This window comes from Lepidochelys kempii, chromosome 3 (assembly GCF_965140265.1).
Source record: "Lepidochelys kempii isolate rLepKem1 chromosome 3, rLepKem1.hap2, whole genome shotgun sequence".
In the NCBI taxonomy this organism is placed as follows: Eukaryota; Metazoa; Chordata; order Testudines; family Cheloniidae; genus Lepidochelys; species Lepidochelys kempii.
Genome location: NC_133258.1, coordinates 177,809,528 through 177,829,186, shown reverse-complemented (window position 1 = coordinate 177,829,186; position 19,659 = coordinate 177,809,528). Strand labels below are relative to the sequence as shown.

Here is a 19,659-nt window from a genome sequence, read left to right as displayed (position 1 = left end):
GGTAGCCATCCTGCAACAAAAAAACTTTAGGACCAGACTTCAAAGAGAAACTGCTGAGCTTCAGTTCATATGCAAATTTGACACCATCAGCTCAGGATTAAACACAGGCTGTGAATGGCTAGCCAACTACAAAAGCAGTTTCTCCTCCCTTGGTGTTCATACCTCAACTGCTAGAAGAGGGCCCCATCCTCCCTGATTGAACTAACCTCCTTATCCCTAGCCTGATTCTTGCTTGCATATTTATACCTGCCTCTGGAAATTTCCACTACATGCATACGACAAAGCGGGTATTCACTCACAAAAGCTTATGCTCCAATACGTCTGTTAGTCCATAAGGTGCCACAGGACTCTCTGCCACTTTTACAGATCCAGACTAACAGGGTTACCCCTCTGATACTTGCTTAAGGAGACTCAGCAATGCCACACAGACATGCCTGGACTTGTGTTCTATAAGCACATGGACTGAGAGTATAAAACAGGCAGAGCGGACGCATACTGGGCCCTTCTCCTGCCCCCACCTATGCTGCAAGCAACCAAGACATGGAGAAGAAGACAAGACTCCAACACAGGAGATTGGCCCAAGTTGAAGGAACAAACCTGTATAAAGGACTGCAATATCCAGTGGGGTGAGAAAAACTGCTTCATCCAGTTGCTCCCCAGTCTAAGAGGGTTGAGAGGTTAGACTGTGTGCTTATATTTTATTTGATTTTGGTAACCACTCTGACTTGTTATACTTTGATTTATAATCACTTAAAATCTATCTTTATAGTTAATAAATCTGTCTGTTTATTCTACCTGAAGCAATGCATTTGGTTTGAAGTGTCTCAGAGGCTCCCCTTGGGAAAACAAGCCTGGTACATATAAAATTCTTTGTTAAATTGACAAACTCATAAGCTTGCAGTGTCCAGTGGGCATATTGGCTAGTGACATTCACTTGCAAGTAGCTGGGAGCAGCTTACATGCCAGAGGCTGTGCGTGAACAGCCCAGGAGTGGGGGTTCTCACAGAAGAGCAGGGTAAGGCCGGCTCCCAGAGTCAAGGATTGGAGTGACCTAGCAGATCCACTGGTCCAGACAATACCAGAGGGGAACGTCACAGTCAGCACTCGGCTGGAAGAATTATAAGGAATGGCGGGTGCATCAGGAAGCAGCTCTAGTAGTTCAGTAGGTGGCTCTCTTTTCTCTGAATTCATACTGGACAAATGTCTGAACACTGAGGGAGTGGCCTAGTGGTGCAGACTGTGTCAGCTTTCTAATGAAAATAACAAATGATTTGATCATCTGCAATCATTTAAAATCTCATAGCACTTTCTGTAGATAGTTTAAAGATGACTGGCTAGACATCACTTGGATTGGCATGACTCATTCCAGGGCTGAACATAGCCCACAAGCTAGAACACAGTTTGTCCTTATCCATGTCAGCTGGCCAAATTGTTGCACTGGAACCATGTTTTAAAAGATTTATAAACAGGTTCAGCAAACTGTTCTTGGGATCCAGGGAGGACAGGGCTTTAAATCACATTTGGCCCAATGAAACATGTTAAATATACTGTACCCTGTATGGACGTGGAATAAACTGAAAGTTACAGCTTGTTCCAGAAAGCTTTTAAATCTCTGGGACACTGTTAACCATAGGTCCAGTTGTGTCTCTAAATAGGCAAGAGTGATCTGTACAGGTGTACAAGTTTTAGCGCTTTTCTGCTCCCTTGAGGCAGCTCTTTTAGGCCCTCAGACTAATAAAATACTCATTTGCTGTTCACTCCACACTTTTCTATTTGTGAAAACCTATAATTCTAATGTAACCTGAACAAGACACTGCTTACTGCTCAATGTGGGTCCAATCTTAGGGGTAACTGGGCTCTCTGGGGAACAGATCAGAACAGACTTGGGCTCTTTGGGGAACAGCTCATCTGCTGGTGTAAATCAGCACAGCTCCAGTGAAATCAATGGAACTATACCAAGTTACATCAGCTGAGGATCTGGCTCTTAACTTCAACAGGAGCTGAAGGTATTCAGCTCTTTTCTGGCTCAGGCTCTGTATGTATTGATTGCATTGTATAGTAAAGTATATTTTTATTTCAATTTACTTTGCAATGGAGATCTCTTTAGAGATGCATAATGGGCATTTTGGACACACTAAATCACATTGGCATATTCAATTTTTATTTATTTTTGTTTTTTTAAAGTGTTCCAGGATACTGTGTACAAAGCTGGTACTATAAATTAAATGATTGCTTGATTAACCAGCAAAGAAACAGTTCTGTACTCCCCACGACACATTACAATTATCCAGATGCATAAATGGTGTTGAAATTATTTCAGTTGCTAACAGTGTACTGCTTGCATCTGGACAGTAAACTGTCAGGGTATAGTAATGCACCAAAAGCATACAGTAGAGAGACAAAGAAAGCACGAGTTTGCTTTTTCATTTGTATAAATGATGTTCTTATTTCACCCTTTTTCTGGCTAAATGGCAATCAAATATTTATATTTATTTCATAATTCAACTAATACACTAGTCACATTTCCAGCAAGTTAGGAATTAATCAGATCTTACACTTCCTGAAAACCAAAGTGAAAAACAGTTAATATTTTTTCCCGTTAGATTGTTCAATTAAATATTGATCCAGCTCTCTATTTACATTGCCATTGATCACTGCTTTTCTAACTTGTCCAGTTTCAGTTTACAGTGATTTGATTCTAATTTTATTACCATGTAATTTAAATGCACATAATTACTGTAATTATGACATTTAGGGAAACAGCTTTCCCAAGGCAGAAACTTTTTAAGTTTACTGCCAAACCTACTTTTGCTGACAGAAGAATAGGTTACTACCTACTAGTGGATGGGGGACTATGTAAGATTGACTTTTTTTACAATCAATTTCTGTAGTTTTAAAGGGACTCCACCCATTTTTGCCCAGTTTTACATCCCTGCAATCCCATTGACTTCAGTGTCAGGGTAGAATCTAGCCCATTCACTGAAAGAAGAACAAGAATGTGTGTACTAATATATATATAAATTTTTGATTACCTGACAGTATTTCAGTGCTGTTATCTCCATCTATATATTCTGCCACCATCCATAGAATCAGCAGTGCCTTCTTCAGACAAAATACTTACATAGTACAGCACTACTCAGTGTGAGAAATGGTGGCAGAATCGGGCCCCCATGGAATAGTGCTTGCAGTTCAGTGACAGCGGACATTTCCATACTTCATTGGACATGATCCCATTCAGGGAAGTAAGGGCCTGATCCAAATAGAAAGACTCCCATTGACTCCAGTGGGTTTTAGATAGGCTTTAAATTGGGGCACAGAAAATACATCTTGCCATGGGGAACAACTGGATAAACAACTGTTAAACACACATCCCCTCTCTTTCTCAATTTGTGTTTATCTACGGCTTGCTTGTCACTTTGCAATCTGCCATGAGTAAAGGGCTGTGCACAGATGGACTGCCCCAGGAGCAGACCAGGCAGGGAGTTATGACTCACTCCCATTTATCTCCCAGACTCTCCTCTTGTTACCCCAGCAGCATACTCCTTTTCATATTTTAGCTGTGCATCGAATTATGGGGTGCCTTATGCCGCCTTACTCCCTTCCCGCCATAAGGGAAGATGGCTCTTATTTTTTAATCACTAGATTTTGCCTTATAACAGCTTCGAGTGTCCCTCCAATTCCTCATACACCCCAAAGATGAGGTAAGACAAGTTCTAGTCTTAAAGGAAATCAGCAGCTGGAATGGCAAGGTGCGTTTCCCAAATCCTAACCTACACCATCGGAATGACAAGATGGCAGCTCATCCTTTTCTTTATTAGAGTTAGGACACCTTTTAACTTTTTTTTAACTAATTAACTTTTCTTTGTATTCAGATGGCTCCAGACTGAGCCTGAATCTATGCACAGCTGAAAGAGGGTGCTCCGGGGTGACAGTAGCACACCAGGGGGGGCTGGGGCATCTGCACGGAGGGGAGTGAGGGAGGTGGCTGAGGAATATTAAAAAAAAAAAAAACAACAAGGAAGCGTACTGTTTCTCTGTTTATACTATGAACTCTTCAAGGCAGGCACCGTGTCTTTCTATGTGTTTTTATGGCTTCTAGCACAACGATCTTAATTGTGGCCTCTATGTACTCTTGTAATACACATCCTCCTCCTCCTGATGTTTCGTTCAGTGCTGAAATCTAATCAAGTGCTGAAGATTATGCAGTCTGGGCAAAACACAAATTAATGGGGTTCAAATAGTCGTCTAATTTTGCACTTGTAATCTGTAAACTGCAGATGGGACCAAAAGAGAGGCTACTAATAAGCACCTGATCGCAGGCAAAAATCAGGTGGATAGGCCTCTAAATGTTATAACTGGAACCGATAGCTGCAGGTGCATAGTTTGAACCAACAGTGGACTGTGAGCACACAATGAAATGGTTGCTGTTAGATATTTGATCCTTAATATTTAAAGAGAGGAAGAAAGGAAACAAGCTAAGCTAGCAGGAAAGCAGTAGCACAATGTACGGTAGACACAAGAATTCTGTTCCATTTCTTTTCCCTCAGTGTAGTAGCCTAGTCCTTTCATCTCAACAAATATCAAGGGCCCATTTTATTCCAATGGTAGAGGCCTTGGTTACAGCTTCAGTGCCTACAGAAAACATGAGATCATCACAATGATTTTACTTTCAGAACGGAACCTCAAAGGGTTCATTCATTCTATTATTTCAGTTATATCTGCAGGCTCGTTATAGCAGAAGACTGCATGTATAGCAAGTAACGTGGGAGGAAAATGCAGCCTTCCCTAGTGCAAAGTTTGTGTTTAGCAGGAGCCACAGGATTGTTCATAAGTTAATAAGTATCAATCTATTAGATGACGGTCATCTCTTTGTGATATTTATAAATAGGCAGGAACCCTTTATTAGTATGCTGGCTTGCACTAGATTTATCATTATTGTGTAAGATGGTTTCATCTAGGCTTGAGTCCTGCAAGAAGAATCGCTAGGCTGGCTCTCTGAGCTCACACAGAGCCCCACTGACTTCATGGTCTGTGTGAATGCCTGGGTCTGCCGGAGTGATTCTCCTCACAGGACCAGGACCGAGTTTCAAAAACTAGGCAGAAGACATTTCCTAATCATGATCACCGCAGGATACTCTAGTTCTAAGTGGTGAATACAATTTTTATCTTGAAAACCATCTGATGAGAAAGGGTAAGCAGAATGTTCAGCATAACCTGCTGGCTGTTTGCACTTTGCTTTTTAAAAATCTCTCTTTTAAGTATCAGACATTCAATTTCTGAATTAAAAAAGATTAAATTTGAGCGTGAATTTTAGTGCTCTGGAAAGGGGTCACACGGATCACCGTGGAGCGAGACACCCTATCACCTGAACAGACACGGCCTGGGCAGTGGCAGTAGCAGCTTCCCCACATGGTATCCCCCAGGGCCCTCACGCGTGACCTGGAGGGGCCAGCTCTTCAGTGAGATGATATTTCTTGTCATTTTTCAACTCGTGTCAGACCTTTAACATTATAACACAGCTTATTTTGGCATGTGATTGCCTTTGAAAAACATATATTGCTAGATTCTCAGCTGGTGTAAGTTTATGTCGCTCCACTGACTTCAATTGAATTATGCTGATTTACACAGCTACGGATCTGGCTCCTAGGGTGAAAAAATATCAGATTTTCCACTCAACCGAAGCTGATTTTTATGATGTTTTCTTTTATGCCTGTCACCTCTTTTGTTTGATTTAAAATTTCCATCTGTAATCCCTTATTGGCTGCAGGAAGACAGCAGTGGAAAAGCAAGCTCTCATTCCATTAATTAAACCAAGCAGCAAAAGACTGACAGATGTTTCTGCTTTTTAGGATAAACAGAATTTCACGGGCGCGGTCTCCCAGCCCCACTCTGTTTCTGGAGCATGTATATACAAAAGCCTGACCCAGGGACTCAAGAACAAAGGACTGAACTGTCCAGCAGAGCTGTATGACTAATAGACGAGGGGCCAGGTTCACTCTACCCCCACCACAGCCATTAGAATGTGAACTTTAATGATTTGGATTCTGTTCTGGAAATTAACCTGAACAAGCAACCCTAGGCTACCCAGGGAAATAATTCCTGATCATCTTGTATTTTTTCTTTACTCTACTGTGCCAGTGAATCTCATTTCAAAATTTCACTGCTGATATATATTTCACAGGGTTGTTGGGTTTTTTTACTGCACTATGGCACTGGCACTGCGGTACCTAATACATTATGTAAGAAGAATTGCATCAGCTCACTTACCCAGTGCAGTGGCCCAATGCAGACCTTAGCAGCCAGAAGAGGAACCATGGGATCTGCAGGACGCAACTTAGCACACTCTCTGAGCACTGACACAGCATATGCTGACTGGAGGACATGGAAAAAACAGGAGTCTGATTAGACAATGCAATTCAGTGAAATGCACGCAACAGTTACACTAGTCAGCAAAAATTCATGCATCCGCAACAAGTGAGTTGCTTTGCCTTCCTCCCCCAGCAAGAAACATATTGTTTTCAAAATGCCAAACAGCTAGACCCGGCAGCAAAAGGTGCAAGAGAACCATTTTCCCAATAAGTCAAAACACAGGCTTGTACTATTTCTATTCTTCATCTCCCCCTGGAGCCCTGCAGTAATTCACAGTGACTACAGACACACCTTCTAGAGACCCTGAAAGGAACTTGGGGAGCCTCCCCTTCAGCTAATTAAATCAAGACAAACTAAATCTTGCAGAGGTTTGGGCATTTAAATCAGTCTCTGTCTGGTGGATTTGGGTGGATTTTGTTTTTGTTCGAGTTCAGTAGCAAACGGTAATACCACCACGGGCCCACAGACCACTGAGTTGACTTGACAAATGTAGCACAATGAACTATTCAGCAGGTACCGAGAGAGGGCAGGCTGGATATGGTCACTATGCCCGGTAGAAGAATCTGAACTTCAATACAGGTGTTATGAGTAGCATATGTTAGCTCTCACAGTCTCCCTGGGATTAGATTACAATTAATGAATTACATTTAATAAATTTAGCACTTGCACAGCACTTTTCATCTTTAAAGTGCTTTACAAACATTAACTAATCTTCAGAACATGCCTTGAGGTCGGCACACCCATGGCCACCCAGAAATCTCACAGAAATATGGGGACAAAACCCAAAATCTCCTGCTCCAAAAGCACATGTCCTTACCACTCAGTCTAAAATAGAGTTTCTATTAGCAGTCTGGGGCTTATGACACACAATGGTGCAGTTCTCATTCCAACAACCTAAAGGCAGTAGTACAACAATAGTAATGTAATACTATCAATAGCCTCATTTTACAGATGAAGGAAGAGAAAGAGGTTAAGGGAATTGTCTAAGGCCAGGAGAGTCAGGTCAGAGCTGGAATTAGAATTAATACATTCCAGACTCCCAGTCCTAGGGCAGTACCCAAAATGGCTGGTGTGTTTACAAGAGTTAACAGCTCTCGACATTGTTTTACTTTTGTTTGTATTTGTGGTTTTGAGGCAAGAGTCTTGGAATTACAAAGGCACCTTCTTTCGCTCTCACATGGCTCTGGCCATGGTGTTTGATACAGGGGCTCTCTTTACCCTCCTTGAGTTACAAGTTTTGACATGGTTCACGAAAGGATCATGAGCTGGCATATTCCAAGCCCCTCCTTCTGCCTGTATTCCAGCCACAGCTCTATTACAAGGCAATACATACCTTACCCTAGGGAGCATTGACAGACTGACACTCCCAACTCCTAGTACCTCAACATGTGAGAGTTTATTCTCAAGACTGGGTTTGCAAAGGGCTGCACTGTTCACCTTTATTTACAAGGATTACAAATTAATTAAACATGGGCGGGGGAATCTCAACTCTGGTCAAGCAGAGCTCAGATGCAGAGGAAACAGATCCAGTCTGCTTTTAACTGCATTTGTGTAATCAAGAAAGTGAAGTTCTATGTTTGCTGGCAACTGTCTTTTGGGTCAGAAATAAGATGGTTGGTGAGATGTCTAAGTATGAGTCACACACAAGTTCAGGGAGGTCATGAGCATCATCCCTTTTTTTTTATGGTCAGATGGGTGGCAATCCCATGGGGAAAAGCTGAACCCACTGGTTTAATGTGAATTTTCACCCATTAAAAATATACATTCAATACTTTAGCGGATCAGCTCCATACTTTTCAACTTTGGGTTGTATTAACTGTAACCACCTTGGCACGTAGGGTTTTTTTGTAATGTGGAGCAAATAGGTGCATCTCTCAGCACATCGTTTTTTTGAGCTCAAGTCCAACATCTGCAAGAATCCACTTTCCTAGAAAGTTTTCCCCATCCCAATTTGTTAGATGCAAACTATTCCCTGTCCAAATATATAAAAGGATCTCTGTCTACTTTTGACAAGGATACTACTCTCACAGCTTCTGTCAAGTCACGTGCAGTGATGGTGAAGAAGTCTGGTAATAGATTGTTCTAAATACAATATTTTTGAAGGGGCCCATACTCATCATTTTGTGGAGCTTCAAAGGTACAGAAACTTTCAATTGTAGAAGCAAGGCAATACACTATGATAAGGATGTGGGGGGCCAGGGGAAACCAGTCAGTTTTCTTCCTCTGATTAAAGTTGTCATGGTTCTGAATCCAACAAAAGACTTCTAATTTAAATGAAAATTCTTCTCCAACTGTTAAACCCAACCCCGATATGGCTAAAAAAACCTATTTTCTAATTATGTAATGAAGGTACAGCCCTTTTCAACTATTCTCTGATGATGGACTTCACATGAACAACCTGAAGAGTGATTTACAGTTATATTTCCTTGATTATTTTCCCAAGAGAGTCTAAAGAGAAGAATTCTTTTATCAGTTACAATGGATTCATAGACTCAGACTTTAAGGTCAGAAGGGACCATTATGATCGTCTAGTCTGACCTCCTGCACAATGCAGGCCACAGAATCTCACCCACCCACTCCTGCAATAAACCTCTCACCTATGTCTGAGCTACTGAAGTCCTCAAATCGTGATTTAAAGACTTCAAGGTGCAGAGAATCCTCCAGCAAGTGACCCATGCCCCATGCTACAGAGGATTCCTTCATTTCCATGCAACTAAACTGATGGTGCTGCCTAAAAGTCTTTGTTCTTTGGCTCACTTTTGTCTTTTTACACCTCAATCTGTTCCTAACCTCTCCTCTTCCGCAGCAAAACAACAAAACAAATATTTGAGAGACAAAAATAAATTCACTAAATGTTTAGGAGGATAATGAAACCATGAAAGGTAATCAGCAGGGGTTTCTAAAGTGCAAATACTGCCAAGCAAACTTTTTTGCCCTCTTGGATAGAATTATACCACTAACAGATTAAGGGAATGCAACAGATGTAACATTTCGAATTCAGCACAGCATTTGCTCTCCTCTCGCCCAGGTACCAGGAAGCTCTTCTTCGGTACTTTTTATATTCCAGCTATGGTGGGAAAGGTTTCTCAAAAAGGTGAGTTTTGCAGCATGCTCTAAAAGTGCTCATACTTTGGTTTAGACTAAATCCCTCTGGTAGTTGGTTCCGCAGCGGTGCCCCTCAATTGAAAATGCTTTATCACCTTGGGGCTTGTAAGCTGCCTTGCCCCAGAGGAGCACAGCTGTCTTGGTGGGTCATGCATCAAAACGCAGTCACTAACGTGGCTGGATCCTGACCTGTTGATAATGGCTTTGAAGTTCAGAACCAAGCTCTTGAATTGGCAATGGAAGCAGATGGAGAGCCAATGATGGGTGCAGAGTACAGCTTATGGAAATCTGTCCTATTGAAGGGGTGAGCTGTCACATTTTCCACAAACGAGAGCCTCTGCATTGCTTTCACCTTCAACCTGGCCCAGATACAGTGAGTTACAGTAATCCAGCTTGGAGGTGATAAGTGCATGGGTCTCTGTGGCTGGATCCTTGTCTGGGAGGACTGGGAAGTCTCCCAGCCAGCTGGAAGTAGATGATGTCATTGTTCACTACTGAAAATAATAATGCACAGCTCTTATATAGCACTTTTCACCAGTAGATCTCAAAGCACTTTACAAAGGGAGGTAAGTATCATTATCCCTATTTTACAGAGAGGGAAACTGAAGCACAGCACAGAAAAATGATACTACATGTCTATCCAGGGTTAGCGATCAGTCAAGCAGGATGCTGAGACTTCACACTACTTTCATTAAAGGGAGGGCAGCTCAGTGGCCCAGCTAGCTCTTCAAAAGTGTCTCCCCCTCCTGATTGGTACAATTCCGGTCTTGTCTACCCTGGATGGAGAACAACCCTGAAATGGCAGGGAAATGGACTAGTTCAGTCATTCTCAAGCTTTTCCATAGCAGGATCTCACTTTCCATGGGATCCCCAACCCATCTAGCTGGGATTCAGCTGGACCCATTCCTATTTAGCAACACATGAAGGGCATGGTGGTTGCAACTCCTGATGCCCATTCATGACATCCCTTGGGGTCATGAACCAGAGGAGGAGAATCCCCAGATTACTTGAACTCCTCAGGTCTTTCCATCTAACTCGCATGATTCTGTGAATCCCAAGTGTGCACATCACTACATTAGCTTTCGGCTCTTAACCTATGACTTTAATTTTGCCCCTCTTCTCTTGCCCCTGCATCTAGCTAGTTAAGAAGTTACAGGCTGTGACGCTGTACGGAATATGTGGGACACTTTGTGATATTATTGATACCAGTGTTACAAAAACTGCAAGGAATCTGAGCAGATAGGCTATGTGGCGTATCTGTAAAAATGTTATAATTTGTCAAGTTTCAGAGTAGCAGCCGTGTTAGTCTGTATTCGCAAAAAGATAATTTGTCAAGTATGATCATCTTGTTTATGTGTTTGTATCACCTTTGTATTATAAATTATAAGTATGTACAGTATCTCTGTATTTCCAAACTTGTGTTGTGTTTCTGGGTGACACCCAGACAGATTGGCATCAGCAGTAGGCCTGCTTGATAGCCCATCAAGGATCAGCAAGCCATGCTTATGAACAGAACTCTAAAGCCTTTCTATGACATGTGCTGTAAAGCTTGTGTCTGGGGACACCAGAAGTACAAGCCACATGGCAAAAGAAGATAAAAGTCAGTTGCATCATCTCCATTTTGTCTTCAGTCCTGCTTCCCACCTCTGTAGTAACTTTTCAACAAACTGAAGCTCTGAACAAAGGACTGAATGACCCATCCAAGCTGTGAATGTGTTCCAGAGGTACTTTCAAGCCAGCAAACTCACCAATATTGCTAAGAACCCGATATATGGACTTTGAAGTCTTTGTACATATGTGACTGCTTTACCATTGAACAACTCTCTTCTTGTTCTTTCTTTTCTCTTTATAATAAACCTTTAGTTTTAGTTACTAAAGGACTGGCTGGCAACGTGGTATTTTGGGTAAGACCCAACCTAATACTGACCTGGCAATGCGGCTGGCCCTTTGGGTTCAGAAGAACATTTTGTATAGAGAGCAGAGTTTTAAAATAACTTCTCACTATACTGGACTTAAGTGCTGATCGGAAGCCAGAGAACTGGAATGCAAGAAGGGGGCTGTGTATTTCCTTCTCTGCCTCCCCCCCCCCCCTTTTTTTTTGGCTTCTTGATAACCAGTGTGGGGATCAGAAGCAGAGTTTGTGACTGGTTGGGGAGTTTAACTTCACTGTTACTCCCAAGACTGGTGGGTATCTGCTCTCCTTTTTGCAGTCTACCCTGACCCTGGCATTTCCAGTGAGGGCTGCCCAAGGCACACTGGGTCACACAGGCAATCAGCTTCAACATTCATCATTAAAATAATTGCCAAACCCCTCCATCCCCTTTCTGTGATTAGTTTTTAACATAAATATGCTCTCACTAATTATGAACAAATATCTTCATGTACACTGCCACCAGGAAAATAGCTATGTCTGAATTTAGGAATGGTTTCTTGCTTTATATATATCCCCCCACCTGCCCCTCCCAAACACATCACATATCCTCTGTTTCATTTTCAGGAATATTTGGAAATTTCCATTTGCTTACTGTCTTAAACACACTCACACAAATCTCTCTTGTCCTGTGCCCCCTTACCCCAATCAAAAGAAACCAAACTATTGACTGTCCCCTAGATGACTGACCTTTGTAACAGGATCTTTAACCAATGAATGTTCAATATTTTAACTTTCATTCCCCAGTGATACTATTTAAGGAGCCATCTGAGGCCTTTGCTGTTCCCAAGGCTCCTGACTGCAATGCAAAGACAAACGTGCTTTTTTTAATGCTGGTTACCTAGCAACCAGCTTAAGCTTTTGCAAGGAAACCAACAGAAGGAGTAACCTAAATCACAAAATTCATCTGCTCTTGCTGCAGAATTATGTATCAGATATATTTATATCTTTCTTTCTAACCTTCTAGAAGGCTTTATCTCGGCATTATAGGCATGTCTTTGAGTCAAATGTAAGGCTCTTGATAAAGATGTTTGCTTTTGTTGCACTGTTTTTAAATAAGACTAAAGTGTTCTTGTTTCTGGTTGGAACACGGATGGAAAAAGCTTAAAACGTAAAGATGTCATATTAACTAGTCATTACTTGGCTGTGGATATTACAGATCAACAAACCCATATATTCCTCACTGGATCACGGTGAGCAGCTCATCTCTGTGCAAAACTGACTTCAAGGGAAGCAACTGAAATCAAAACTAAATGCTGACAGCGCAGCGCTGAGCAGCCCCACGCTACAAGCAAACATTAACCAATGCTTAGCCAGCAGTGGATACAGAACCCATGGCTCTGGGAACAGTGAGCTTCCTTTCCCCAAGCAGAACTGCTGAGTGCCGGAGATGCTGACAAGAACGTAACAATTATTATTTGTATTGCACCAACACCCCCTGAAAGCATTATGTTGCTAACAACATTTCAGGTGTCAGAGCATGACTTCCTCCTCCTCCCTCTGTTACCCATGCACAATGGCAGGAAGGTTAAGAGCTGTTTTTCTGTAGTGCCGTCTGTGGTTTAAGCCCCTCTCGCCATTCTGCATAGCTTTCACAGCAATGTCCCTAGCACCTGCCAAGGCAGGGGGAGCAGGAATGATGTAACTGCTCCCAAACTCATGCAATTGCTGCCCTTGCTGCAAGTGCCACGACAGCTGTCTGCTCTAGATGTATAGTAGCATACTGGGTGCTCCATGAACTTGGAGGCAAGCGCTGTGGGTGCCCTATGGGCTCTAATGTTTGGTAGGTCAAACGCACTTGGGTAAGTGCCTCCAACATCCCATGCCTCCGAAGGTAACTTCTCCCTCACTGTCCTTTCAACTGCCATGGGGCCTACCCCATCCGCACAACCTATCTCCCCTCTTCCAGTGCAAGGGTGAGAAGAGCAGCCAATTCACGCTTCAGCAGATACATCACACTGCCCTCTACTGGTGTAAGAGTGCTCAGCCCTTCCACCACATTCTCCCCTGCCTCAAATACATTTCAAAACCAATAATGGAGCTTTGGTTTCTCTCAACTCTTTTTCAACATAAACATTTATTTAAAAAAAAAAATTAATTAAATAACGCTCCCATGCACTGTATAAAGAGAATGCCTTGCCATCTGCCTGACACAGGAGACCATCACTCCATTAAAGTAAGCTTAATTAACTATCCGGGTACCCAGTGCTTTTTGTAAGGGTGGTTTTTATTACTGTTTAAAGCTGAAGAAAGAAACAATTCTGTAGCTGTCCCTAAATAGCTACATTTCCGATTCAGATAGGGAAACCTACCCATTGGCATGAAGGCCAAAACCATGCGTCCTGAGAGAAGGGCTGCGAGAAGACGGTGGGCAATAATGTCGAATACTGCCCAAAGCAGATGAGTGAGTTGAGCAAGCACCTTTACCATTTCATCTCTACAGAGAACGGGTCGCCACAGTTTTGGGGCATAAGAGATTCGTTAAGGAATGGTTCGGCCCTATGATGTGTTGAGCATCCTCCACTGACAAGGAATTCAGGACCCAGAGCATCTTGTAGGATTGGAGCCTAGAAAGGCAGGAATATGAGAGGGGAACACGTAACAGACAGCTAGCCTGCAGCCAGTGCAATGCGTGCAGCCGCTAGAGGCCCCAATTTACATCCCTTGTGCTTGTAATAAATCACATAGGCACCCAAGTTTGACAGCTTTGGCCCAACAGAAGTGCCCTAGTTAGCAGAGGTGTCAGACATGAGTAACTTGCACCAACTCCAGTGGACGATGCTTGGCTGGGGAGGGGTCAAAAAGAGAAGTGGACTACCCCAAACTGCCAAACGGGGTCTATGCAAACCTCCTTGACACCCCCTCCAAAACCGGCCCTTCTTCCCTCACTCTGCTCCCCTGACAGAGGTCCCCATTTTGCACTTTGTAAGTCTTCTCATGCTAAGTCAACCATGTTCAGCCTAATAACCCATGCTGTGCCCTGGCAGTGCAGAAAACCTGTAAAGCTGGCTTACTGGGTTTTCTGAAGGTTCTCTCAGGCAACATAGGGCTGATGTAGTGGCTACCACACCACTTCCCACTCTCAGACATCCCCCATCCCTGGTGTAAAGGGCATGACTGGGGAGCCACCACATCCAGCCAATCTCTGGCTGCCATATCAGCACATTGTGCGATGTTAACATCAGGTGCATCTTAGAGCAGCTCCAAGTTGTGCCTTAGGATTAACCTGGCACCCAGCATCTCCAAGATTGGGGAGGGGTTTCCATAAAATTGATTCAAAGACACCTTCATCTCTGTCCAGAGCTTCATGAGGTGCAAAAGGGTCCTTCCCAGTGACCTGGCATTATAGCAACAGATGCACTCAGAATGCCCAGACAGATAGCTAGAAAGGTGTAGCTTAAAACTTTGAATACATAGGCTTGGAAGTTTCACACTGTATTTTTCTCAATCAAATCAAAGGTAATTCTTCTGTTTGGAAAACACACCTCATTGCACACTTGTACTACGATGGCTAAAAATACCTTTCTAGAAATCACACATCAGTGTTCAGAGAAGCACAGCAAAGTGAAATCATTGTTATTCTGTTACTACTTTTGTTTAAATTCAGCTGTACAATAAAAAGGTTGTTTCTTTGCATAATCTCATTCACCATTTAAAGAAAAAAAACCCAGCTACCTACCTTTCGTAACTGTTGTTCTTCAAGATGTGTTGCTCATATCCATTCCATGCTAGGTGTGTGTATACCCATGTGCACGGCTGCTGGAGATTTTTCCCTTAGTGGTATTCATAAGGCTGGATCTGGTGCCCTCTGGAGCACTGCGCTTATGTGCCAGTAAATGAGGCACCTCCGGCCCTGCAGCCTCTCAGTTCCTTCTTGCCGTCAACTCTGACGGCGGGCAAAGAGGGTGGGTCATGAAATGGACATGAGCAACACATCTCAAAAGGATAACAGTTACAAAAGGTGCTTGAGTGCTTGTTCATGTCAATTCCATGCTAGGTGACTCACAAGCAGTATCCCTGGAAGTGGGACCACTAGGTCCATATCATGTCTGCCGGAAGCGTAGTCTGAAGCCAGCCATGTCTGCAGGGGTCTGAGATGCAGACGGGCATGATGGACCATATATGTACATACTGCCATGCGACCCAGCAGCTTGAGGCATACCCAGGCGGTTGTGAGTGGGTGAGCTCTGCCGTGGGTGAGGAGGTCTGACATAGCCTTGAACCATGACTCTGGCAGAAAGGCCCTGGCCTGCGCAGAATCGAGCACTGCCCCTATAAATTCTATCTGCTGAACCAGGGTAAAAGTTGATTTCTGTTAATTTATAAGTATTCCTGACAAGTGGCCCACACCAGACTGAGGCTGTGCCGAACCTCCTTTTGCGACCTGCCTCTGACAAGCCAGTCGTTAAGGTACAAGTATATCAGTACGCCTCGACACCTCAGGAAAGTGGCCACTTCCACCGTGCATTTTGTGAAGACTCTTGGGGCCGATGAGAGGCTGAAGGGCAGTGCCGTGAATTGGTAATGGCGTTGGCCCACCATGAATTGGAGGAATCGCCTGTACCCATAGAAAACAGAAATATTAAAATAGGCGTCCTTTCAGTCGAGGACGGAGTACCAATCTCCCAGATCCAGAGAGGGGATGATGGAGACCAGGGAGACCATGAGGAACTTCAACTTCTTGAGATACTTCTTGAGGTGATGCAGGTCTAGGACGCTTCTTTGGCCTTCAGGATCAGGAAGTATTGGGAGTAAAATCCCTTCCCCTTCATACAGCCCCTACCCTATAGGAGGGTCTCCACCTCCTGGATGAAGAGTTGCTAATGAGACGAGTCCCTGAAGAGGGACAGGGAAGGGGGGTGGGAGGGAAGGAGGAAAACTGCAGGGTGTAACCGCTATGAGCACCCATTGGTCCATGGTGACCTTGGCCCATGCAGAGAGGAAGGGAGATAGGTGGTCCAGAAATAAATGGGGGGGATGGATCCTGGGGTGAGACTGCAACTGTGTCCTCATGTGCACTCTCAAAATAACTGAGAGCCACCTGAGTGATGCTGAGGGCCTGACTAGGCAGCTGAGGAGGACAGAGCAGGTTGGCAGAGTTTAAAGCCTATGTTCTTTCTTTTGCAGGAGCTCTGCCGCTGAGGGCCCAAGTATCTGGGCAGAGTTGAAGGCCAGAAGTGTTTCCTAGAGGCCTGTGGTGTGGACAGGCCCAAGGAGTGAAGCCTGTTGAGGGAATCTTTCAGGCCATGCAGCCTGGCATTCATCTGCTCCGAAAATAGAGCAGTGCCCTTGAAGGGGAGGTCCTGAATGGACTGCTACACCTCCTGGGACAGTTGATGCAGATGGACTGCCGCCATGAGCCTCGCCACATAGACACCACAGAGGTCACAGACCTGGCTGCCGAATCAGCCACATCCAGCACAGTTTGGAGCAAGGACCTAGCCACAGTCTTGCTCTCCTCCAAGACCGAAGCGAACTGCTGTCTGAGCGCCTGTGGCAGAGAGTCCTTGAATTTTGCCAGGGTGTCCCAGATGTTATAATGGTGTCTCCCCAGCAATGCCTGCTGGTTGGAGGTGCTAAGTTGGAGACTGGCCATGGAATAAATTTTCTTCCAAAAAGATCCAGTTTCCTTGCGTCCTTATTTTCAGGTGTGGCGCTCGCCTGACCCTGCCTATCTTGTTCGTTGGCCACAGTGAGTATAAGAGAGCTGGGGGGGGTGGGGGGGAGTATAAGAGAGCTGCGGGGGGTGGGGGGGAGTATAAGTACTCATAGCCCTGGGCCGGGATGTAGTACTTCTTTTCTACCCTGTTCAAAGCTGGGGGCAGGGAGAACGGGGTCTGCCAGAGGGCCTCAACTACCTTCAGAACCTCATCGTGTACCAGGCGTGCCATCCTAGATGGCACCACTGCAACCAGGATATCAAGGAGCTGCCAGAGGGTTCAGTAAATTCCTCTGCCTCTAACCCCAAATTCAAGGCCACCCTCTTCAAGAGGTCCTCATATGCCCATCCAGAAGGAGTGGGTGGGCAGGCCTAGTGACCACCTCGTCCAGGGATAATGGCAACACTGGGCAGGGGACAGGTACCCCTTCCTCTATTGTGGAGGCTTCCCCTTGAGTCGAAGCCTGTACCTCAGTATCTGCTTCGGAACCCTAATCTGATTCCAGTACAGAGACACGGAGTGCTGCGGTCCACTTCCCTGATGTGGTGAAGGAAGACCGCTGAGAATACGGTCCCGGCATTATAGGGAGCCCCTATTAGTTCCAGTGTGGCCATTTGAGTGGCCATTGCCCGTGCGGCCAGGCACCCACTGCAGGGCCGATCAGTGCCTTCGCAGAACTGCAATCCCCTTCCAACTCCAAGGAGGTCTCCTCTCTCAGAGACCAAACTGGCGCTGATGGTGCCTCTCGCTGTTGGCTCAGATGCGGTGCCGAGCAGTGGTGCAGAGAAGGTGACCGCTGGTGGGGGTCTGAAAAGCGGTGTTGTGTTAGAGACTGGAGTTGAGTTGGTGGTGAGACATGTGAAGACAGAAACCAAGGCGATGGAGATCGGGAACGGGGCGTCAGAGAACGGCAGTGCAGTGACTGGTGCCAGAGGCTGACAGTACCAGGGAGATCTGGACTGATACCAAGTGGTCTGTGATCCTTGTCTCGGTGCTGAGGACTGGGAACGCAGGCTTGGGGACTGGAGCCGCGGAGTAGGAGACCGTGGGTGCAGTGCCAGAAACTGGGGCCATGGCGTTGTGGAGCGGTGCCAGGACTCCAGAGAGCGGTAATGCCCAAGTAGCCATTAGGGTGGACCCATAGGTGGTTTACCCTTGGAAGGCGGGACCTTTACTGGTTCCGCCAGTGGGGGATGGTCCCTCAGAGTAGATGGCATTGGTAGAGCTGTCAGGTCCCTGACCACTTGGAAGGCCTCCGGTGTGGAGGGCACCATAAGGTGCATGGGACCACTGCTGCTCCCTGGAGTCAGAGGTGTTTCCCGTACCAGTCTCAAAGCCCTGAGCAGAGAAGCTTCACCTTGCAGTCCTGTCAGAGGCAGATGGTCCAAGCTGGGTCCTTTGCCTGCCACCCCTTTCCCATCTTTTTATGAGGCCAGTGAGCGTCCCTGGTCAGTGAGCTACTTTCTGTGGTGCTTTTGCAGCACCAGTCATGGTGAGCAGTGCCGAGAGGAAACTAGCGCCGGTGGGGCGCTCCTTTCTGAGGCTGAGGTACTTGGTGCCGAGTCGGAGCAGGAGGGTTCTGAGGCCCGTCTGAAAGCTGCCTCTATCAGAAGGGCATTGAGATGAATGTCTCTATCCTTTGGAGTGCATGACGTACAGTCCTTACAGATTTTGCACTTCTCTTTAATGTGCGATTCCCCCAGACACCTTAGACAGCTTGAGTGGGGGTCGCTGACAGGCATAGGTCTATGGCAGATGGCACACGGTTTGAAACCCAGGGACCAGAGCATGCCCTGTCCTGGGGACAAAGTCCCTAGGGGGACTACTAACTATCTAGACTAACTACTTATCTAACTATACTTAATGAACTATATACAACTATGAAGTCAAATCACTAAGAGCACTTTGCAAACTGTAAAGGGAGAAAGGCGTTCCTGCGACCCTCATGGGCAGTAAGAAGGAACTGAGAGGGCACAGTGCCCGTGGCACCTCATATACTGGAGCATAAGTGTGAGGCTCCAGAGGGCGCCAGATTCGACCCTATGGATACCACTAAGGGAAAAATCTCTGGCAGCCATGCAGGTGGGTGCGCACACACCTAGCATGGAATTGACATGAGCAAGCACTCGAAGAACCTCTGATTTGTCCAATGTAAATATCCTACAGAGCAGTGTTCCCATCTTTGTGAAGAAGAGGAGCACAAATAAAATAATGCATAAATCCTACAGCATTTATATAGTAAACAAGCATACCTTACTGACCTAATGATCAGACTGATACACCTGTGAAAAACAACATACTCCACTTGGCTAATTTGTTAGCTAGTGGATGGAAGAAATGACTGGAATTTTGACTCTCAAGTATCCCTTGACTTGGTGAAGGAGGAAATGTGAAGTGCAAGTTAACACAAGCAGAACATAGTGTAAATAGAGAGCAAGATTGGATTTGATACCACTTTTACACAGGACAGATTTTGCAATGTAATATTGAAGGTTTCAAGATTTGCAGGTCAATAAAAGGGTATACTGATCTGGGTTCCCATGACACCAAAGATTTATGAGTCTGATTTCCAATGCTGCAGGAAAAGTTCCATCT

General features: G+C 44.9%; 1 protein-coding gene across 6 annotated transcripts in view; it reads right to left on the bottom strand.

The window, feature by feature from the left end:
- TTC7A (tetratricopeptide repeat domain 7A) overlaps nt 1-19,659 on the bottom strand; it is a 267,263-nt gene that overhangs the window by 166,239 nt on the left and 81,365 nt on the right. For all 6 annotated transcript variants that reach the window (XM_073339137.1, XM_073339138.1, XM_073339139.1 and 3 more), the window contains one exon: nt 6,268-6,372. In XM_073339137.1, the coding sequence (XP_073195238.1) occupies nt 6,268-6,372 (105 nt within the window). The remainder of the gene's footprint in view (nt 1-6,267; nt 6,373-19,659) is intronic.